The sequence below is a fragment of the Lithobates pipiens genome, unplaced genomic scaffold (genome assembly GCF_037356315.1).
Source record: "Lithobates pipiens isolate NorthernLeopardFrog02 unplaced genomic scaffold, aLitPip1_a1.2 Scaffold_13, whole genome shotgun sequence".
Taxonomy (NCBI): Eukaryota; Metazoa; Chordata; class Amphibia; order Anura; family Ranidae; genus Lithobates; species Lithobates pipiens.
The window spans coordinates 198085377-198109830 of NW_027507718.1; the positions used below are offsets into that span (position 1 = coordinate 198085377).

Sequence of the window (24454 nt, forward strand, 5' to 3'; positions counted from 1 at the left end):
CACAAGTGCTATCATACAAAAAAAAAAGATACTTGGGGGCCACATTGCCAACACTTGTTTTGATTTCTTCTTCTGCCCCTATCAAAATATATGTGGCTAGGTTCAGGAACTAAAGAAGAAATGATGTGCAGGGGCTGTTGGAAAGATTCAGAAGACTCACTTTATTTTGGGTCACATGGAACCATCTCTTCCTTTTCCTCTCTATTACTTTACTCCAGGTAACTTAGGAGCATCACTTCCTTGTGACCTCAAATGAAAAAGGAGGTATCTTAATCATGATCACACCTTTATTTGAACCGGTTCTTCACTCCCAAGGCAGAATTTTAGTCCCAGATGGTAATTTTAAATCCCAACTCCAACCAAGAAGCTCGGTCAACTTTTTACTCAATTTATTTTTATTACATTTTCATTGACAGAAAAAAAAGTACAAAAGCAGAAAAAAAAGATATAAAGGATAAAAAGAAGAATGCAAAAATATTTCAGTATCCATATTTCCTGTTCCTTAAACATAACTATGTATAAGGTCTAGTCATATGTACTTTTACATGCCTTTAATTTTTTCTCTTGATCTTATATAAATACTAATATCATCATTAATATTTCTAAAACTCTACTGAGCTTCCTTAAAATGAAACAAAACAAAAAGAGAAAAAAACTCACTGTTCTTAGTCAACTTTTTAGTCTTGTCTATATCCCCTTTTAGAAGAAATCTCCTGTGAATTTCATAGGAGTCAAGAAGCAAGGATAAATCCTCCCAATGTTGACACAGGAGGCAGCAAAATAACAAACTTTTGAATAGGAATAATAAACAACCAAAAGTGATCACTAGGTGCTAGTAGAAACCCTTAACATGATATTGAGGTGGGGACGTGGTATGTAAGAGGCCACATCTGATTAATGAGGTCCGGACAGTGGAATACACGCCAAACCCACATCTTGTTGGTGAGGTTGGGCAGTGATACGGAGTGAGATCCTGCTAGTGCCAGCTTGGGCACAATTACATCTGAATTTTATACTTTCTGTAGGCATGAAAGTTAATAAATGGGTTGCATTATGATCCTGCTTTTTGTGTTTTTTTGTGGTTTACTCCTACATCTGAGGATCCGTGGAGTAGAAAATTGATCTTATAACTACCTATGTTTAAGACTCCTAACAAGCGTTACTAGACCAACTTCACCCTGGGAGTGGAGAAAGGCAGTCTCATTTGCATGGTGTGTGGTATACAGAAGGAAATTTTTACATGGACTTTTGATTATTGTACACTTTCATAGGGGTGATTTATAGGAAGCTTCTTATATTGTGAAGGTGTCATTTAAATTGTGTACACAATATCATGTTAAGGGTTTAAACGAGCACCTAGCTCTCACCTTTGGTTGTTCATTGCTTATTTGCACTGTGTACATTGCACAGGGCAGTGGGAGGAGCAAGGGTTGCCACTATAGGGATTAACGTTTATACGGGAATGTGTGGCGTAGTATACACATTTGTTATATTTATTTTCAGGTAGGAATGTATTCAAGTTTATCCAGGTGACAAGTCTCAGACAGAACAGTAAAAGAACAGAAATCTTCTATATGAAGACCCATTCTGCATTGAAAATCTGACAGAAACATCTCCTTAACAGGAACACAGAAAGCATTTAAAACCTGAAGGAAGTTCCAAGCCTTCCCCGAAATACAGTATACAAAAACAACAACAAAGTTTGAGCAACAATTGGGCTGTGTTATAATTGTGCCCTGAAAGTGGGTCCAGGAAGTGTTATATAATGTTTCTAGAGCCATCAAGAGTGGCATAAAAAAGGGCCATGACCAAGTTTTTATTATATTATTGTAGCGGATAACATTTTGGATAAAACGCATGTAAATTTAGTTTTTGCCTCAGGACAGTAGAGGATCTGAGGGTTAATTACATAGGTTGGCCTTAACATCAGTCTGGCTGGGCCATGTTGGAAGTTCTGCCTGGTCATGTGAACAGTGAAGTGCACATGACAGGCCAGAACCAGGCCTGGTTGGATGTTTTGGGTATCAGCCTTCTTGGAACCAATCAGTGGGAGTGCCGGGACCCGCTGGGGAGTCTGGGAAGGGGTACTTAAGAGGTGTGGGTCACGTGGGGAGAGAGAGGAGTTTGTGAGGCCCGTGTGGTCTGTTCTGGTTCCAGGACCGGGGTAGCCCTGTGAGGGGTCCCGGTCATGGGGTGTTCGACATCCCACAACATGTTCCTGTTAGATGCCCCCAATAGACCCGCCTGGTCTGGGGTAGGGATCTGTCTGTTCCCGAGTCTCGGAACCTGCTGGTCCGAGGCGCAGTAACTGAGGGAGGATTTAAGGTGTCTGGATGTGCTTTCGGCTTGGAGAGGCACCACAGCTCATGGAGGTGACTAGGGGGAGGACTCTTCGGAGGAGGGCCGACAAGTGGCATCCTGAGAAGTGCCTGGTTACTGAGTTGGGAAGGACATTGACGAAATCACATTTTTCCAGTACCATTGAGGAGACAGAGAACATTCCAGGTACTGAGGAAAAAGGTTCCTGTTCACCCTTAGTTAAAACTTGTACACTTTCATAGTATTGCTTCACGTTTTGAGTCAATGTGCTGACTGCCATGATCTCTGGCTAGAGATCTGTTCAGCCTTGAAGTACCCAGCTGTGAATGGCTACTCTCTGGGTGAAATTAGAGACTTTGCTAGACCTGCAGTTCAAGGTGCCTGAGTTCTTCGCCCGTGTCCTCTGTTCCTGTGAGAGACTGTGTTATTGGATGTTATTGGATGTTACTACTGCAAAATAAAACCTTTCAAAAGGACTTTATTTGTGTTAGCGTTCAAGTTGTTGGGTATCAACCCTGGGAACCCCTAGATGTGGAAGAGCAAGCCAAGTGGAGGTAACCGGTAAGCCCAATAAGTCAAGGCCGCCCTACAAAGGGTTATGGCCGCTACATTATTATATTCTGAGTAGGAAAACATCAAATATAAAAAGGCAGCCTAGCATTCATTCCCATGGCCAGCACATTTTCCCACATGGAATCTGCAAAGCCTTTATCTTTTTCCACACATAATGCATTTGATTGATTTAGTGATATTCTTTAATATTATTATAAAAGCCTCTTGTGGAGCAGTGGGCACTATGAGGAATGGGCTGTCAGTCTTGCTGCATTTTTACCATTTTGGTTGTTTCACATGGAATTGGCAAAGTTTTTTCTACCATGCCGCAGACATTGTTGCTCTTTATTATCGTATGTGAGTCAGTGATTTAATGTCCCCTTCCCTAATGTGAAATTATTAAAGGGAAGTATTAGTGTTTACTTCATGAAAATACATTTAAAAAAGGAAACATTTACAAGCAATGCTGAGCAATAATTCCAAGCCGAATTATACAATATATTTATAAAGGTAATCAATTTAACCCTCTCTCACCAAACATACACATATATACAGCCTCACCAAAGTGGGTCTTTATTCGTGGGGACACATATATGTGCCAAGCTCTCATTGAGAGCTCCGGGTCTCCTGCTAACAAACACCTGATCACTGTGATAGCCTCTGATCGACTATCATAGGGATCCTTCACTGTACAGCCCGCCTTTCTCCTCTTTTTCTCATTACTAGAGGAGAAAAAGTGTAAATAAAGAACAGGGCGTGTAAAAAATAAAATAAAAAAATAGGTAGATCAGTGTTTGATTTAGGTCAGGGTTAGGGTCAACGGTCATGGTTAGGGCCACATGTCTGGATCCAAGGTCAGGGTCAGTGATTTTTTGGTAGGATTAAAACAAAAAGTGCTTTTAGTTTGTATCAGTGTGTTTTAGGTAGGATAAAAAAAAGCAAAATATGCACTATTGTTTTTGGGCTGTACTACGGGTACAAATAAGAAATAATACACCTATGTGGTATCACTACAATTGTCAGGAGCAAGAGAATTTATTTTGGGCTGTTATTTGGTGGTAGGTTACAGGAATAGTGAAATTTAAAGATAAATGTTAACCTATTGCTAACCACAATTCGTATATATACATTATGGTTTGCAAGTGGTTTACAAGTGGTTTACTGGGGTTATGGTTGCAACTATCAGTCAGAACCTGGAATCTTCTTTTCAGCCAGTGGCTGGCTTTCTCATAAAAGCAATCTGAGCAGCTCATTAGTACCTGGATCGCTTTCCGAAGCAGCGGAAGGGGATGTTTCCACCGGCGCGTCTGAGAAACGATCAAACTTTGCAGCTGGCTGATCACAGAGGCAGTGAGAGACTAGATCATCTCTGATTGCCTCTATGGCCTTGGAGGACCGGAGCAACATCATGACATCACTTTCGATCTAGGACAGAAGTAAACAAAAGCAAAAGATTAAAAAAAAAAAAATTGTGATAATTATATAATAATATATATAATAATTTGTTTGTCTTTTACCTTTAAATGTAAAGGAGGAATGTGGGGTCTTTTTGCCCCTAGATCTCTCCATAAGGAAGACCTGTCACGCTTATCTCTATTGCAGATATTTACATTGCTTGTAATAGAAATAAAAGTGATAAAAAAAAATGAAGGATAGTGTAAAAATAAAAAATAAAATAAATAAAAAAATTATTTTTATATATTACATTTTTTTTTTTACTTTGTTGTGCCAGTTTTACATTAATAAAAAAAAACAAAAAAAAACAGGATATATCCATTATCCACCAAAAGAAAGGACAATTTGTCCTAAAAACAAGGTATTATCCACTTGGATACAAAAAGTAGTTGCAGTGATATGTAGTTTTTTTAACACATGCCAAAGTTGAAAAACTGTGTTCAGACGTGAAGATCTATATTACCCTCTATCATAAAGGGATTAAACAAGTGCTGGGCTTAAGATGAACAAAAGACATTGGTATTTCAGGAGGTTTCCATTGATGATGCTGTCTTTCTAAAAGTTCTTACAGTGTTTTCCAAAATGAAATGTATCAGTTAACCTATTAAAGTGAAGGAATCGCTTAAAATACTGTGCTCCAAATCGTTATCCTGGATCTCTATGTAGCGCTGGCTCCTGACGAGCAGGTGCTATGGTTTTTTGAAAAATGTATTTGCCTGAAACCACAGTTGGGTTTCGGGACTATTTATCAAAATTTCTGGTTTCAGTACCAGTCCAGCTGGGTTGCACTGGGTTCTTCTTGGCCGCATGTGTCACTGTCATCGCCGGCAAGAGTAGAAACACAGTCTAGCTGGGTGTATTGAATGTGGTTATTCTCTCTGAACCAGCCCAGTGGGAGTGTTTTCCTGCTGTGCATTCTGGGAGGTGGTATTTAAGGTATCAATGCCATGTGGTTCGAGGTTTCATCTTTATTTTCTGTCTGTTCTGTTCTGGTGGTCCTCCTGACCCAGCTCCATGGCCCTCCTGGCCTGGGGTGCAGAACCATGCATCTTGAGTCTCTGAGCCAGCTGGCCCGAGGTGACGCAACTGCAGGGACAGGCCCGAGAGAAGTTTCGGGCCTACTGATCCAAGGGTGGTCTGGTACTGTCTCATCTGAATGGAGAGGCCGAGCAACTGAAGAACCCCAGGGGAGGACTCTTCAGGAGAAGGCCGTGTGCAAGGCTGGCTTCTCTGAAGGAGCCTGGAGGCTTAGTTGAAGGACGCAACCTGGATCAACATTCATACGATATTGCCGGATCGGCTGAGAGAATCTGGTACCGTATGTTAGCTCTTTAAATTTATCTACGTCCCTCAGTAATGCTCAAGTGTACATCACAAGTCTGTGGCAGAGACTTTGTCAAGCACCCTACCTGCTGCTAGGCCTAGTGAGAGGAGGTCTATCCATGGGTTGTTAAATCCAGTTGTGAAACGGTTACTATTCTCTGGATTTTTCTCTAAAGACTTCAATTTTTGCAATACAAGTACCTGAACTCACTCCTAACCCTCTACCCTTTATTGAAAGACTATGTTTCTATTCTAAATAAATAACCCAAAAGAAGATTCAGTGTCAGTTTCCACATTCTTTGGGCCATCTATCACGGGAACCCCTAGACAGGGAAGCAAACAAGGAGGTAACGGTAAGCCAAATAAAAGCAGCAGCTCCTTCGGAGGTCAGTGCTACATATATTTTTTGGAGATTCATTTCAGTCCACAGGTGGAAGGTTTAACTTTAGCTCCAAGTATGGGACATTTAGAATGCTACTGTCTCAGCCAATGAAGAGGGGAACCCCCGGGCAGCCGAGACATTCCTGCAACATTGCTGGATCTAGAGGGAACTCAGGTAAGTGTTAGGGGGGCCGAGAGGGGCTGCTGCACACAAAAGGCTTTTTATCTTAATGCATAGAATGCATTAAGATAAAAAAAAACTTCTAACTTTACAATCACTTTAAGTCAGAGTAAGTTACAAATAAATATATATTCTTGCATTAATACAACCCTTACCGTGGAATCAGAGTTACAGAGGAGCCCTGTGGATGGAGCTCATGTTTTAAAAAGGGTACGTTTTCTCAGGTTCATTCTTTTTAAAAACAGACTCAGTACTTACCTGTACAAAAATTGCTATCAGAATAGCAGGCTATCAGGCTAATTATAGTGTTATTAAACACACAGCAGTAAAATCAGCCTGTATGTGCAGTAAATTATGCTTCTTATGTTCACTATGGAACCTAAGGGGTTAATCTTGTATTGTGTAAAAAGGCTGTTTGATTCTGTCTTCTCTGATCCTTCCCTGCTTCCACAGTCCCCAACCCATCTCCTGATAAAACAGAGGCTAGGGGATAGAGGCTAGGGGACAAGCTGCACATGCTTAGTTTTGTATTGATAAAGATTTATTTTTTCTTGGGAGAGTGCATGTGATCAACACAGGGCCAGTCAGCACTATCCAGGTAGAGGGTCAAGGGTCTTGCAGCCTTATAGGACAGGCAGAGCAGATTCAAAACTCCTCCTACAAGCTTTAACCAGACACAGATAGAAGTGAAAAGGCTTTAACTGCTAAGGAGAAAAGGTATTTAGCAGTTTATATTTCATAAAACTATTTCCATGTTTTGTGTATTGTGGGAGACCAGATCTAGTGAATGCAGGGTCCTGGGTTTAGTAACACTTTAACTATAAACTGGGAGATGGGAGCATGTACTGTAGGTTTGTCTTTCATGTAGAATGAATTAAACGTCCAGCAGTGCTCCTGTAATGACAAGAGCAGAGGCAAACCCTAATAGTAATAACCTTTCAAGCAAAATTATTGTACTCTCACCAATGCAAAAGGTACAATAAATAAGTGTTCACATTACAAGGAAAAGCATTCAGGTATTAATTAGACATGTGCATTCGTTTTTGTCCGAATGCATTTTCGTCCGAATTTCAGGTATTTTCGTTTTGACAAGCGATAACGAAAGCACAGAATCCGAAAAAACGAAAGATCCGACATAAATAAATGCTTTATTTTTGTTTTCCTTGTTGCAACAGTTCGATATAGAATAGGAGATTCAACGTGACTCTGACAATAACAATCTGTGTCTATAGAACCTGTGGTCGAATGTGCCTAACCTTACCTCTATTAGTCCAAGATTATATAGAGAAAATATTCGACAGAGTAAAAAGATTTGACAGAGAGAAAAGATTCTGCAAGTTACTGTTCTAAAAAGTGTTTGGGGACCCGGGTCCTGCCCCAGGGGACATGTATCAATGCAAAAAAAAGTTTTAAAAACTGCAGTTTTTTCGGAAGCAGTGATTTTAATAATGATTAAAGTGAAACATTAAAAGGGTAATATTCCTTTAAATTTCGTAGCTGGGGAGTGTCTATAGTATGCCTGTGAAGGGGCGCATGTTTCTGGTGCTTAGAACTGTCCCTGCACAAAGTGTCATTTATGCAGGAAAAAAAAGTCCTTTAAAATCACTCGCAGCTATTATGAATTATCGGCTCCGTAATACAGAGAACACTCATTGAAAGTCATTGATAAAATAAATAAATAAATAAAAAAGCGTGGGGGTCCCCCAAATTCAATTACCAGGTCCTTCAGGTCTGGTATGGATATTAAGGGGAACCCCGCGTCAAATTAAAAAAAATTGACATGGGGTCCCCCTAAAAATCCATACCAGACCCGTTATCCGAGCACGTAACCTGGCAGGCTGCAGGAAAAGAGGGGGGGACGAGAGAGCGGCCCCCCTCCCTCCTGAACCATACCAGGCCATTGTTATTGTGGAGAAGGGCCTCATCCCTACAACCCTGGCCGGTGGTTGTGGGAGTCTGCGGGCGGGGGGCTTATCAGAATCTGGAAGCCCCCTTTAACAAGGGGACCCCCAGATCCTGCCCCCCCTGTTTAAAATGGTAAGGGGGTACAAAAGTACACCTACCATTTCACAAAGAAAGTGTAAAAAATAGTTAAATATGTCTTATTTGAAAACACTTTTGGGTCACCTGGCCCCACCCCCCTCTGACGCAAGGGGAAACCTGGGGTTCCCCGTGATGTATGAGTGACCCCGCCCCCCTCTGATGTAACGGAAACCTGCTTGTGTTACATCAGAGGGGGGTGGGGTCACCCATACGTCCCGGGGAACCCCAGGTTTCCCCTTGCGTCAGAGGGGGGTGGGGCCAGGTGACGGGTGGCCCCGCCCTCCCCATATAACAAACGTCAGGCCGTCGAGATCCCCGCAGTGTCTCCTCCGTGGAGACAGAAGATGGATGGATTCGCTGTGCTGGATCAGATCAACCATCACTGGAGAGATATCATCCATCGCTGGATAGCAAGAGTGGATTACCACCGCTGGAATCTTTTTTTTATTTTTAATAAAGGAATTTTTCAAAAGTGTGTTTGTCTTAGTTACCAATTTTTTTACACTTTCTTTGTGAAATGGTAGGGGTACAAAAGTACCCCCTTACCATTTCAAACAGAGGAAGGGCTGGGATCTGGGGGTCCCCTTGTTAAAGGGGGCTTCCAGATTCTGATAAGCCCCCCGCCCGCTGACCCCCACAACCACCGGCCAGGGTTGTGGGGATGAGGCCCTTCTCCACATCAACATGGGGACAAGGTGCTTTGAGGGGTCACAGACCCCCAAAGCATCCTCCCAATGTTGAGGGCATGTGGCCTGGTACGGTTCAGGAGGGAGGGGGGGTGCTCTCTCGTCCCCCCCTCTTTTCCTGCGGCCTGCCAGGTTGCATGCTTGGATAAAGGGTCTGGTATGGATATTTAGGGGGAACCCCACGTCAATTTTTTTTTTACATTTGACGCAGGGTTCCCCTTAATATCCATACCAGACCTGAAGGGCCTGGTAATTGAATTTGGGGGACCCCCACGCTTTTTTTTTAAATGTATTTATTTATTTATTTTATCAATGAGTGTTCTTTGTATTACGGAGTCGACAATTCATAATAGCTGCGAGTGATTTTAAAGGACTTTTTTTCCTGCATAAATGACACTTTGTGCAGGGACAGTTCTAAGCACCAGAAACATGCGCCCCTTCACAGGCATACTATAGACACCCCCCAGCTATGAAATTTAAAGGAATATTACACTTTTATTGTTTTACTTTAATCACTATTAAAATCACTGCTCCCGAAAAAACTGCCCTTTTTAAAACTTTTTTTTGCATTGATACATGTCCCCTGGGGCAGGACCCAGGTCTCCAAACACTTTTTAGGACAGTAACTTGCATATTAGCCTTTAAAATTAGCACTTTAGGTTTTGAACGTTGAAGTCCCATAGACTTTAATAGGGTTCTAAAGTTCACACGAAGTATGCTATATACTAGCTCCGTTGAATCTTCTTTATACATTTGACAGACACCATAAGCCTTCAAAGACAGATTCGACCGTAATTCATGTGGATTTTCGGATGAATGCAATTTTTGAACGAAAAACGAAATAAATAAAAACGAATTTCGGGAGTAACTAAATTAATTAATTTTTCGGACGAAAACGAAATTCCGAAATGAAACATTTTACTCTGTACATGTCTAGTATTAATTAATTAATTCAGGAGAAAACTTGCACACATCTGAATGATTGAACATCTGAATAATTCCTGAATCACATATAAAAGCAAGAGATGGAAACGCTTTTTGTGTTGTTATATAGTATTTTTTACTAGCATTTTGTGAATAAAGCTTTAAAATCACAATTACAATTTTACCCAATTAAATCACTCTATAGCATTGTTATAATGTCGTTTTTAATAGAATTAAAGTGTTACTTAAAAATGTTACTCCCATGGAGGCTCATCGGATAAAATAATATAAAGAGTATGATGTACAAATTGCAGTAATTGAAAATAACCAATGGGATTTCACTGGGTGTCTTCTTACAGGGGTCAGACCAATGGACAATGACTGATGATTGGCTGATTTTTGGCACATTATGCGCGTGGACCTGTATGTGCTGTGTTAAACAATAAATAATTACTATTAAGATTTTGCAAAACACACTTTATTTACATGCATAATTATTATATTGCATAGGTCGTTTAAAAATGCTGATGGCCATCATAGCTTTTCACATAAAGAATAATTCAACTTTAAACTGACAACAGTAATTATTACATTACAATATTATGAGTTTACAGAAATTGCATATTCATTTTGGCTAAAATCCTGGTTACTTCTAATTGCTTGCTATAAAAACGGTTTTACGCATGACAATATACAGTATATAGATATATGAAATATACCTGTGACGGATACATCCTGCATAGATTGTATATATTTACAGTACATTACACCATGTATCCGTTTAATATCTGTCTTGTAAAACAATGTGATTTCATTATACTAGCTCTGGATATAGACTGAAACTGATAAGGCTTCTTGCACTAATTTGTATTTACATTAATATAAGAGAATCGGTAGTAATATTTTAATGACAACTACTAGATAGTAGTCCTTTTTTTTTATTAGCACTCATGCAGTTACACTAAAGGCTAAGTTCATTCAAAATGTACATTTTGTTTCAGGTTAATTCTGACTCACACAATGGCTTCTTACAAGGCTCTGGGGCTCTAACTGTGGGATACTGCCACTGGAACACACTGCCACTGGCCTGGGGACCCTAAAATATGCTTTTCTGGAAGACCATGATTACCCAAGAAAAACAGAAATATTTTAGCACATGAAAACAACCGCCCTTGATTCATTATTTGTAAATAATTGATCAAATTGTCTCAATGGCATGCTATGGGAAATAAAGAATCTAAAATGCATATTCACAAACATTGGCTGTTATTTATATTTAACGCTGATGGTTAATTTAAAAAGACCATCTTTACGTCTAGAGATGGTAAGGCAGGACCTGAAAAAATACACTTTGGGGGTATCTACTAAAGGCAAATCCACTTTGCACTGGAAGTGCGCTTGGAGGTGCAGTCGCTGTAGATCCGAGGGGGACATGCAAGGAAAATAAAAAACAGCATTTTAGCTTGCACATGATTGGATGATAAAATCAGCAGAGCTTCCACGCATTTCAGATCTACCCCTTAGATTTAGAGTGACTGCATTTCCAAGTGCACTTGCAGAGCAAAGTGGATTTGCCTTTCGTAAATAAACCCCTCTGTTTTCAGATAAATACTATTTGTCCAAAAGTTTCAAACTCAATATGAATACATTTTTATAGACCCACTAGCTTTGCAGTTCCTGTAGCTAACTACATTATCTATAGCTGTAAAACAATTCTAACAACCATTTCTACTAGCTGTTCTGGTTTTTAGTGGAATTAAAGCAATACTGACCCCGAGCCTAGCTGGGAAAAAAAACTACCTATAAAACAAAATCTTTGTGGTATATAATAGTAGAAGAAACAACAATTTTTACAGAAATCTACTTAATGGACTCAATGACCTGAATACACAAAAACGAATATGTACTGTTTATGCATATATACACAACCATGGACCAACTGTAGCATGGCATGAGCAGAGCCAAACCCCAATACTAATAACCTTCCAAACAAAATGAATGCACTGTTAAAGTGGAAGTGAACCCATGAGTTTAACAATTAAAAAAAACTACATTCCTGACACGTGTTGGGAATGCATTAGGGGTCATTTACACTTGCTTCAGTGTAAACACACATTAACAGTTTACACTTGCTTCAAAACAAGGCTTCGGACGCTAGTCAAAGCCCCTGTCACTAAATAAAATGGTTAGCTTACAGTCCTCTTTACACCTTGCTTTTCCTTTGCTTTGCTTTGGCTTCCCTTTAAAAATTATACCCCATGTATCTTTGGTGGTGCTTCAAAGACTCTTCAAAGCCTCCATAGAAGTCTATAGAAAAGCTTGTTTGAAGCCCCAGCGAAGCCTCATTGAAGCCCCATGAAGCCTCAATGAAGCCTCACCGAAGACCCATCAAAGCCCCATCGTGGTCCCACCAAAGCCTCATCGAAGCCTCTTTGAAGCACCAAGCAAAAGCAAGGTGTAAACAGGACAGTAAGCTCACAATTTTATTTAGTGACAGGAGATTTAACTTGCATTGAGAGAGCTTTAACAAAGCGTGTCCGAAGCCATGTTTTGAAGCCAGTGTAAACTAGCCCTAACTGTCACATAGGTTGTTCTCGCAACCAAACTGTCAAGCCATAAAATGACTGGTGTCATAAATGATCACATCTGCAGCATCATGGCAGTTGAAAATCAGAGGTCAAGATGGCAGCTTCCTTGGCTGAAAACAATAGGAAGGTTTACTTTCACGTTTACAATGCAAAAGGTACAAGAAGTGTTGACATTAGGTGTTGACATTACAACGAAAAGCATTCAGGTATTATTCAGGAGAAAACTTGCACAAATCTGAATGTCTAACATTCTGAATAATTCCTGAATCACACAGCAAAGCCAGAGATGCTAACACTTTTTGTGTTATTATATAGTATTTGTTACTACCATTTTGAGAATAAAGGTTTAGATTCACAATTACAATTTTACCCCTTTGAAATCACTCTATAGCATTGTTATAATGTAATTTTTAATAGAATTAAAGTGTTACTTATGTTACTCCCGTGGAGGCTCATCGGATAAAATAACATAAAGATTAACCTCCCTGGCGGTATGATTCAGTCTGGAATTAGGTGCTGAAAGCGGTACAATTATCTTGCATGGAAATCTGGCGTTTTATTTTGTAGTCCTGTAATTCTTAGGAATAACGCTCTTAAATCTCTTCAAACCAGAGTCTAGCAGACATCCCGGGTATGATAAAGTTTATAATATAATAAAGAATAATAAAAATTATTCAATAATGTAATCAAATCTTAAAACACTGAAAAAGGGACACTTTCTGGTTGCTATGGACAATCTCCAAATTCCAGGCAGAAAAAACAGTATTTATAATATAAAAGTGCATGCAGGGCATTGCACAGACCACTAGGGACAAAGGGTGTGTGTATTTTTTTAATACAGTACTGTAATCTGTAAGATTACAGTGCTGTGTGTGTTTTGTGTGTTTTTACTTTTTTGAATTTGCCGCCGTTCTCCGCTCCCGTGCGCCGTAACGTCGCAGGGAACGGAGCTCGGCGGCATTCGGCACTGTGAATCGAGCGGAGGACACTCTCCCTGTGTCCTCCCCTGCATCCAGCGATGCGATCCCGAGTCTGGCTCGGGGTTACCGCTCCTGCTAGTAAATTCCTAACCCGAGCCAGACTCGAGATTACCACTAGGGAGGTTAAGTATGATGTGCAAATTGCAGTAATTGAAATTAACCAGCAGGCTTTCACTGGGTGTCGTTTTTCAGGGGTCAGATTCACAATTAAAATTTTATCCAATGAAATCACTCTATAGCATTGCTTTAATGTAGATTGTAATGGAATTTAAGTGTAACTCTACTTTTGTTGAGAAAAAACATTACACTCTGGGTGATCTATGTACATTGCAAGGATTTTAACAAACTGATTCCTGGCTTTTGTTATTCTGAATAAATCACTTTGAGGGTTATTTACTAAAGCTGGAGAGTGCAACATTTGGTGCAACTCTGCATAGAAACCAATCAGCTTCCAGGTTTTACTGCCAAAGCTTTATTGAGCAAGCTGAAATTAGAAGCTGATTGGCTACCATACACAGCTGCACCAGATTCTGAGTGCACCAGTTTTAGTAAATCTCCCTCTGTATGTTTGTCTGTGTCCATGTGGAAAGTGAATCTAATGGGAGTGGTTTTATAGTCATCATTCAGCTGCTGCACCTGCGGGGTTCTAATGAGGAAAGAAAATTACAAGGTCTGCATCCCTTTGGATGTGATTTCCTATTGGGAGTATCTCACCAAAAAAAAAATTTTTTTAAGGGGTACCTGAAATCAGACTTGCATCTTAGTGTAGACTTCTGGAAAAATGAATGAGCCAATCACACAAACAGGAAATATGAGTAAGATGTACAAATTGCAGTAACTGAAATTAACCAATTGGCTTTCACTGGGTGCCTTTTTACAGGGGCTAGACCAATGGACATTGATGATTGGCTGATTTTTGGCATATTATGCATGGGCTGTGTTAAACAATAAATAACTACAATTAAGGTTTAACAAAACACATTTTTTACTCATATGTAAATAATTACACATACTAGTTTTTGCATATTGAGGTCATTGAGTCTTTTAAGTAGGTTTCTGGAAAAAAAAAATTGTGAATCTGGCCTGACCTACAGTGTTTTCAAGGTAACAACAAAACTCAAGCACTGGCATCTATGATTATCTGTGAGTCCCATTCTTGGATCCTAATTGAATTTGTTAGTGGATGCCCTTAGATCCTACACACCTGCATAAAATGTAACTTTTTGTCGTAATGCGCAAGTGTATATATAGCTAATTTGCATATTATGGGCTGGAATCTTCAGCTTCTTCTTGATTCATTGGAATATTGTAACCCAGCACCTGGCACTTACTTTATCCTACGGATGACAGGATTGTACATTGAGCTGTGCATGTGCAGCTGTCAGTGTGCAATTATTAAAAATGGATAGCAGACAGGAGAACAAATGTTGCACCAGAAGAGACATAAATAGTCTCTTTTACTATAAATACCTTCTAGCAATTTTTTTAATTCAACTATAGTTCCAGTTTAAGGCATATCTAAACATATAAACAAAAAATGTACTATATTACAGTGTATTAGTTCTTATATGTGGTGGCTTCATTGTGTTTTTTTGTGTTTTGTGTTTTTAAAGGATTTTCCCTTTATTTGCAGTTGTTGATCTCAGTAACACACTTCTTGTCATTGAGTAACAATGCTCACTCACTTTGTCATATAGATGAAGGAGCAGTGTTATCCTTCTAGGCTGCTCTCTTGATTTGTACTAGAAACACCTTTTCTTTATAGCCATGACATAGTTAGGAGGGGGTCATGTCGTTCACAGAAAGCTGGGGAAGCTGATAACACTGGGGAAGATTTACTGAAATTGGTGCACACAGAATCAGCTGTGCATACTAACTAATCAGCTTCTAGGTTTAATTGACACAGTTTAATGGAACAAGCTAAAGTTGGAAGCTGATTGGTTACTACTCACAGCTGCACCAGATTTTATGTGCACCGGTTTTAGTAAATCTCCTCCACTGTTTTAGATTTCAGTTACGTGAACTGGAAGTTACAACAATGAAAGATTTCTGTTAAGATCAACTTTTTTTCTATGCTTTCAGAAGATGTACTTAGCCTGGAAAAAGAAAATCAATGCTGTCATCTTATCTGAGGACTGGTAAGCTACAATATATAACATTTTTCTTGGGTTTAGATATACTTTAATTTATGAAGTTGAGAATAACTCAACCTCCCTTTGCAGCATACCCCTTACAAAATGTAACTGTCAAATGCCAACATTTCAGTGGCTATTGGGCAGTTGAAGGGCAAGGCTTAGTGTCACGAGGGGGTGGGTTTTAATCTTGACTTTGGCAGAAGTGAAAGCTCCAAGTACAACCTTGACTAGGATTTAGAATTGCCTGCACTTCTGAATTGTTGTTACTTTAGAAACATTTTTGTGAAATATTGTAGCCAGAAGGCCATCAGATCTTTGGATATGCTGTAGGAATGTGCATCATATAAAATATCACTCAAATATATTCACAAATGTCACAAGATGAACTCTGTATAACAGTAAATTTGATTTGCGTGAGTTACAACAAGCCCATATTTAGCTAAAGAAACTTCAAGATATGAGCTCCATCAGAATGAGGTACAATATGTTTGTTGTTGAAGAATTCAAATTAATGTGCAAGTTGAAGACTTAGCATCATTGCCTCCTCCACCTCCAGATGCAGCAGCTGTGAATAAAAAAACATGATTTTATATATTAGAGATACTTCCTTTAACAATTGAATTTTAAAGAAAATATTGACATAGGTAAATTGGGTATTTAAGAGGAAGTAGACATAGACTACAAAATATATTCTGGGGAAAAAAGACTATCAAATTTATATATATTTTAAGTATACTCTAGAAGAGTAACTCAGCTTAGGTTAAATTATACTTGTTGACATAATTCTATGCTTACTGGCAGTTAATGCAGTTCATAACGCATTCATTGTATATATACTGTGTGGAGTTGATTTACTAAAGGCAAATAGACTGTTTGCTTTGCAAGAGAAGGAATGCCCCCAATCATCTCTATGGTATTACAATTAATATTTTGGCACTTATGGTTTCTGCAGAATGTAAACAAGCCATTGTTGGCTTTGAAAAAACATCTGCACAAACCGATCTTGGTTTAATCAGATGCCTTTAGGGATGAGGAGAGATCTGGGGTCCAATAGAACCCAGATGTCTCAGTAAAGAGGACCATGTTTACACTACGTGTGATAGCAATAGAAGTGGCAAATGCATTTATAGGTCCTGCACACATATGTAAACAGTGTTCATACCACACATGTGAGGTTTTGTCACAAACCTTATAGCGAGAGCAATAATTTTAGCACTAGACCTCCTATGTAACTCTAAACTCGTAACCTGTAAGTACCATAGTTTGTCTCCATTGCACAGGCGTGCGCAATTTTAATTCTAATTTATGACATGTGAGTATTTACTTGGCGTAACATCATATTTTATTTCTTTCCAAACAATTGGGTATTACATTGTGTTTTTGTGCATTAAGATTCATAAAAGTGTACTTTTTTCCAAAAACGTGCGCGTAAAAACCGCTGTGCAAATACTGTCTGCCATTAAAGAAATGCAACACACACCATTTTATTCTCCAGGGGAGATGTACTACTCTCTCTATATATATATATATATATATATATATACATATAATATATATATATATATATATATATATATATATATATATATACATATAATATATATATATATATATATATATATATTATATATATATATATATATATATATATATATATATATATATATATATATATATATATATATATATGTTTATATGGCTTTAAGAGCAAAACATAGTTGCCCAAATAATTTTGTTACAGTTTTGTTTGAAACACTGTAACTGGGAAACACCATTTAAACAACGTTAGGGTGTGTTACCGTGTAATGTCATGCATTACTTAAGAATATGCCATGTCACCTGGGCAATTAAGGACATCTGATTGAAAATAAATTGACTGACTAACTAAAGTGACTTTAGCAAAAGAGGATTTCAGAAGCTTATGGATTAAGGGCGATATAATTAAATATGTTGTTCAGGTCTATGAAACAAGTTTAGTAGGTAAAAAAACATGTTCATGCTATCGGGCTTTTATTGATAATCTATTAACTTTATTTAATCATAGAGTATTACCTTACCCCTTAAATTAAGTTATAACATATGATAAATAACTAAAAATAATTATAACAAATAATAATATAATAATAATAAAATGTATTCAATTATGTAATCAAATCAAAAAAACTGAAATTTGCTCAGTTGCAGAATTGTCGCTGTCATTACTTTCAGTGTTTGATGACGGATCTCCCCACAAATCACTATCGCTGAATTCTGCAAGTGATTCTTATTTATTATCACTGTTTTGTAGCTGGTCTAAAACCGCTTTTGACGTAAAGGGACACTTTTTGGTTGCTATGGACAATCTGAAGTTTCTAGACAGAAAGAACAGCATCTACAATATAAAACTACATGCAGGGCACTGGACAAAGCATTAGGGACAAAAGGGATGCAAAATAATGTTATACAGTAATGTAATCTGTAAAATGACAGTGTACTGTATGTCTTATGTGTTTTTAACTTTTTGTATTTAGCGCCAGGCTCAGTCCTCATGCGTCGTGGAACGGAGCCTGGCACTGTGATAGATCGATCAGAGGACACAGCTCGCTCACACAGCGGGAGGACATCGCAGAACCCTGGGGACAAGGTAAGTAACTTTTCCTGGATCCTGCAATGCGATCCCGAGTGTGGCTCGGGGTTACCGCTATTGGTATGGAAAATTCACCCCGAACCACACTCGGGAATATTGACAGGGAGGTTAATAAACAACATGCAAACTACTGCCACAATCTACACCTGATGATTGCTTGCCATGAATGACAACTCCTCGTAAACAAAGTGTGGGGTATCCCATAAGACCTCACTGATAATTATGGTCCACAACTATGTACCACTCATTCACATAAGAGGGAAAAATGAGAATCTGGAGGCTTCCAGATTCCAATAATCCTCCTCTGTGCCAACTTCCACAACCACCAGTCCAGGGTTGTGGGGAAGTGGCCCCCTGTCCTTATCAACATGTGAAGAAGGTAATTTTGAAAGAAAGGTCCCCACTGGCAAGGCACCCTTCCAATGTTGAGAGCACGTGGCTTGATATGGTTCAAGAGGCAGCCAGTGCTTGTCTACCTTTTATCCTAGCTAGTGTATTTCTGCATATGCATTCCTAAGGCCGCGTACACATGGGCGGATTGTCTGCCCAACTAAGTTCGTCAGACAATCCGACAGACAATCCGTTCAAAATTTGCATGAACGGACTTGACCACACACGATGAGCAGACAGTCCGCTGAAAGCGTGCGTGATGACGTGTACAGCACGTACGACGGGACTAGAAAAACGACGTCCTATACACTGCAATGCAACCTTCGGCCGTGTAAATCCTTTCTGAGCATGCGCTATACTTAGTCCGTCCAACTTGCCTACACACGAGCGGACTGTCCGCTGAAACCAAGTTTGGACGGACAAAACCAAGTTTGAACGGACTGTCTTACGGAAATTCCGTAAGACTTTGTTCGTCAGATTGTCCGCTGAAAAAGTCCGCTGAAGCCCACACACGAGCGGATTGTCCGCTGAAACACGGTTCAGCGGACTAAGTTGGACAGACAATCCGCCCGTGTGTACGCGGCCTAAGATTCTCAAAGCTTTGTCACACAGCACAATCCTGTCTAACAGAGCAGGAGACCTAATTTTGCCCTGACTCAGTTAAAGTGGAGCTCCACCAAAAGGGCAAGTTCCACTTTAGGCATCCTCCCCACTCGCCTGCCACATTTGTCATGTAATTTTTTTGTGGGGGGGGGGGGGGGCAGGTACCTAATTTTGACAGGTATCTGCTCCCACTTGCGCTTTGATTGCCTAATCTGAGTGGAAGATCTCCTCACCCCCTCCCTCTCTGCAGTCTTCTGGGACATGTCACAGGTCCCAGAAGACTGCTAGACCATTCAGCAGGCGGAGTGTGACTTGACTCTCTGCAAGCTGTCACAGCCGGGTGCCCACAGTTGAAATGCCGGAACTGGGGAGATGAGAGGAAGAGACGCAATGGTTCGGATGGCCACATTGCTAGATCCTGGAACAGAAGCGTGTGTGTTTATTAAAAGTCAGCAGCTGCAATTTTTGTAACTACTGACTTTTAATAAACACAAAAACAACTGGAGCTCCTCTTTAAGTAATACTTATGGGTCTTGCTCTCTCTCCAGCCTGTGATTGGACAGTGAAAGGCAGTGGCGGCTGGTGAAGTTTTTGGATGGGGGGAGCCAGACCCCGCCCATCATGACCCCGCCCATCATTATGGCCCCTCCCACTTCTCATAAACCACGCCCGTTATGTAATCGGAAAAAAATGTTGGCATGGGTTCCCCCCTCCGAGAGCATACCAGGCCCTTAGGTCTGGTATGGATTCCAAGGGGAACCCCAACGCCGAAAAAACGGCGTGGGGGTCCTCCCAGATCCACACCAGACCTTTATCCGAGCACGCTACCCGGCCGGCCAGGAAAGGGGGTGGGGACGAGCGGGCGCGCCCCCCCTCCTGAGCCGTACCAAGCCGCGTGCCCTCAACATGGGGGGGTGCCTTGGGGGAGGGGGGGCGTGCGGCCCCCCACCCCAAAGCACCTTGTCCCCATGTTGATGAGGACAAGGGCCTCTTCCCGACAACCCTGGCCGTTGGTTGTCGGGGTCTGCGGGCGGGGGGCTTATCGGAATCCGGGAGCCCCCTTTAATAAGGGGGCCCCGGATACCGGCCCCCCACCCTATGTCAATGAGTATGGGGTACAATGTACCCCTACCCATTCACCTGTGAAAAAAAGTACAAAAAAAACACAACACAGGGTTAAAATATTTTATTGCACAGCTCCGGGGGTCTTCCGTCTTCGGGGATCTTCTCGCCGGACTCCTCCGCTATCTTCTTGTAGCTCTTTTGCTAGCGGAGGAGCCCGGCTTTCTTCCTCGCCGCCGGCCTCTTCTTCCGACTTCGGGGGTCTTGTCCCCCTCTTCGGTTCTTCTGCCGGGCCACCGCGCCTTCTTATAGCTCTTTTACAGGCGGTGGCCCGGTCTTCTGTCGCCGCCGCCGCCCGTTCTTCTTCTTCTTCTTCTCCAGGAGATGTTGACTCGACGATCTCTCCGGCCGGAATGCCAAGGACGTGCTGCGCTGCCACTTATATAGGGACAATGGGGCGGTGTCACATGGGTTGATGTCACATGGGTTGTATCTAATACAGTGTGTACAGTTTCTACTACACTTCTGGTGATGTAAAAAGTACACAATACAGTGCAGCCATAGAACAGCTTCTACTACTTTTCTGGTGGGGTACACAGTATCTAATACAGTGTGTACAGTTTCTACTACACTTCTGATGGTGTACACAGTATAAAATACAGTGCAGCAGTAGTACAGTTGCTAATACAGTGCAGGCAGTGTACACAGTATCTAATACAGTGTGTACAGTTTCTATTACACTTCTGGTGGTGTACACATAATACGTAATACAGTGCAGTGTGGTGTTACAAAACAAAATATACATCATGTCCGGAAGGCCACCAAGGAGAGGCAGACACTCACAGGCCCCTAAAAGAGGGCAAGCAGCCTCTGTGTCTACAGTCAACAGTGCTGGTCATGGACATGGTGCATCCTCTGCAGGTGGCCGTGGGGCATGCTTGTCCTTTTATTCTGCTGCTGGCTGTGTTATTGAGCCTGAACATGCAGAAGAATTGGTGGAGTGGATAATAAAGCCATCCTCATCCTCCTCATCCTCTGTTACCCAGGCTCAGAGTAATTTGCCTTCCCACGCAGCTGCCATAATGGCCTATTCCACCGGCTCCTTGTCCACAGTCACTCCTTCCATAGCCCCACCATCATGCACGGAGGAGTCCCCAGAATTATTTGACCACAGTGTTGGGTACATACTGTTGGAGGATGTGCAGCGATTTGAAGGCTTCGATGCTGGTTTCCAGATGGAGAATTGGAGTATTCTGAGCCTAGAGAGAGGGGGTGCCCAAGAAGGACAAGAAACTGGCAGTCATTTTCCCCCAGCTGCAGCATACTGCCAAGTTTGCTCCAGTGACCAGGAGGGAGGGGATGATGAGGTCTCTGACTGTACATAGGTGCCTGAGAGAAGAGAGGAGGAGGAGGCACAACTCCAAAAAGGTGAGATGTCCTCTAGGGGGCAGCTTAAGGGCAGCCACCCTATTGCATCACACTGCAGAGCTCCACAGATGCAGGGTGCTGCTGACATAAAAGTTCCTTGGTGTGGGCCTTTTTCCACACGTGTGAAGTAGATCACACCATTGCTGTTTGCAACCTCTGTCTGAAGCAGGTCAAGCATTGCCACAAAAGCATCCGCTTGGGCACCACATGCTTGACCAGACATATGACGACCTGCCATGCAGTCTGTTGGCAACAGCACTTAAAAGACCCACACCAAAGAAAATGGCGGACTTCTCCTGGCTCCTTATCTGGGATCTCCAACCCGACTATACCTCCAGTCCCCACAAAAACCTGCACTGAGAGGAATGAAGGTATAGCAATAGGTATCCCAAGTACCTGTGTACCCATGTGTTGTACCTCAGTGGCAGGTTTAAAAATGCCATTTCTTTTCACGGAAGCCCATTCCGGCTCTCTACCGGTACGTGGAAGGCAATGTTTTGGCCTTGTTGGACAGAGCAGTCAGCAGTAAGGTGCATATTACTGCTGACTCATGGTTCAGCAGGCATGGGCAGGGACATTACCTTTCCTTTGTGGTGCACTGGGTAATTCTGCTGGCAGCTGGGAAGGATGCAGGGCAGGGTTTCAGTATTGTTGGAGTTTTCTTCCGCCACCATGCCTCCAAAATGCTAGTGGTAATTCTGCCACAGCACTCTCTTCCATCGCCTACTCTTCTTCTTCCTCTATGGCCTCTTCTGCAGATTTGTCCTCTGAACCAGCGGTGCTCTGTAAGCATTCAAGGGGCTACGCAAACAATCAGGCAAAAAGATGTCATGCAGTTGGTCTGCTTAGGGGACAAGAGCCACACTGGGGCAGAGATTCTGTCAGCCCTGCAGGGGCAAGCCCAGAGGTGGTTGATGCCACTCCAGCTTCAGCTAGGAATGGTTGTATACAACAATGGCACCAACCTTCTCTCCTCCCTCTGACAGGGACACTTGACCCAGGTTACACGTTTGGCACACATCTTTAGTTTGGTGGTGCAGTAGTTCTTGAGCAGGTACCCAGGCTTACAGGATCTCCTGAGGCAGGCCAGAAAAGTCTGTGGTAATTTCCACCAGTCATACAATGCCAGTACTTGGCTGGCTGACATTCAAAGGGAATGCCACTTGCCCACCAACTGCCTCATTTGTGACTTGCCCACCAGGTGGAACTCAACGTTGGCAATGCTGCAGTGGCTGTGCATGCAGCAGAGGGCCATTGATGAGTACCTGTGCGAGTGTGGCACCAGGACAGGGTCAGGGGAGCTTGGCTTCTTTTCGCCACCTCAGTGGCTACTGATCAAGGATGCATGCACTGTCCTGTCACCATTTGAGGAGGTCACAAGGATAGTGAGCAGGCACAATGCATGTATCAGTGACACTGTCCCTCTAGTCTTCCTGTTGGAGCACATGCTTCGTGGAATAATGGACAGGGCACTTGTGGCAGAACAGCGAGAGGAAGAGGAGGACTTCCTTACCTCTCAAGGCCCCCTTTATCCAGAAAGCATTCTTGCGAGCCCGCCAAGCACACAGGAAGAAGAAGAGGAGGATTGTGTCAGCGTAGACATTGAGGATAACACTCAGCAGCAGTCTTCAAGGGATGGTTTTCAGTCCCTAGAAATCCAAGGAGTTGTGCGTGGCTGGGAGGAGGTTGTTACGGATTATATGATCCTTAGTGACCCAGAGGACTCAGAGTCGAATGCCTCTGCAAGTTTACGCTGCATGGCCTCCCAGATTCTGCAAAGCCTGCGAAAGGACCCTGGATTTGTGGTATCAAGGAGAGGGATAATTACTGGCTGGCAACCCTTCTTGATCCAGGTAAAGTTGCAGAACTCATCCTGCCTTTGCAGAAGGAGCAGAGGATGAAATATCTTCAGGAGGCCTTGAAGAAAGGTTTGTGCAGTGCATTTCAAGACCCTGGGAGGTTACAATTTCCTGGTGCTGGACAATGTGTTTCTGAGGCTTCGTTCAGTCAGAGGAAGAGCGGTGGAGAAGGTGGCTGGCTGACCGATGCCTTTAAACAATTTTTCATTCCTCAGTGACAAGGTCTGATCGTTTCAAGCAACCATTGCTAGCATCTGCATTACATGGTGCAGTAATATCTAGGGGCAAGAGCAGCCTTGGAGACCTTTCCAACAGAGCATCCACTGGGTTACTGGGGATGGGCCACTGGCCAGAACTTGCTCAATATGCAATTGAGCTACTGACCTGTCCTGCATCTGGCATTATTTCTGAATGCACATTCAGTGCTGCTGGAGGGTTTGTAACAGATCATAGAGTGTGCCTGTCCACAGACTTCATTGATAGGCTCACATTCATAAACAATCATCAGCCTTGGATCAGCAGCTATCAAGCACCTGATGCTGATGTAACTGATTGAATTTTCTATGGATGTGGGTCCCTTGAAGACTGCCTATGCTGATGATCCTGTTCCTCCTCAATCTTGATGATGCTAGCTTCCAACAATATTTTTTGGTTTAGGGCACCACCACCCAAGGCCCAATTTTTCTGCCCTTGTTTAACAGGGGCATGTAATTACAATTTTTGATCTAATATTTCACAGCAGGGCCTGTTCCTGCGCCCAACAAGAGTAACTGTGAGGGCTTACAGTGTTGTGGCACCACCACCATCACCACCACCCAAGGCCCATGTTTTCTGCCCCTGTTTAACAGGGGCATGTAATTACAATTCTTGATATAAGATTTCAACACAGGGCCCGTTCCTGCACCCTCCAAGAGTAACT

The 24454-nt window shown here is 41.8% G+C and overlaps 1 protein-coding gene across 1 annotated transcript in view; it reads right to left on the reverse strand.

Moving 5' to 3' along the window:
* Positions 1-10055: 10055 nt before the first annotated feature.
* The window catches only part of LOC143974566 (rod cGMP-specific 3',5'-cyclic phosphodiesterase subunit beta-like), a 137631-nt gene continuing 123232 nt past the window's right edge, over positions 10056-24454 (reverse strand). Inside the window, exon 22 of the mRNA XM_077476096.1 lies at positions 10056-16132. Coding sequence (XP_077332222.1) covers positions 16071-16132 — 62 coding nt within the window. The 3' untranslated portion in view covers positions 10056-16070. The remainder of the gene's footprint in view (positions 16133-24454) is intronic.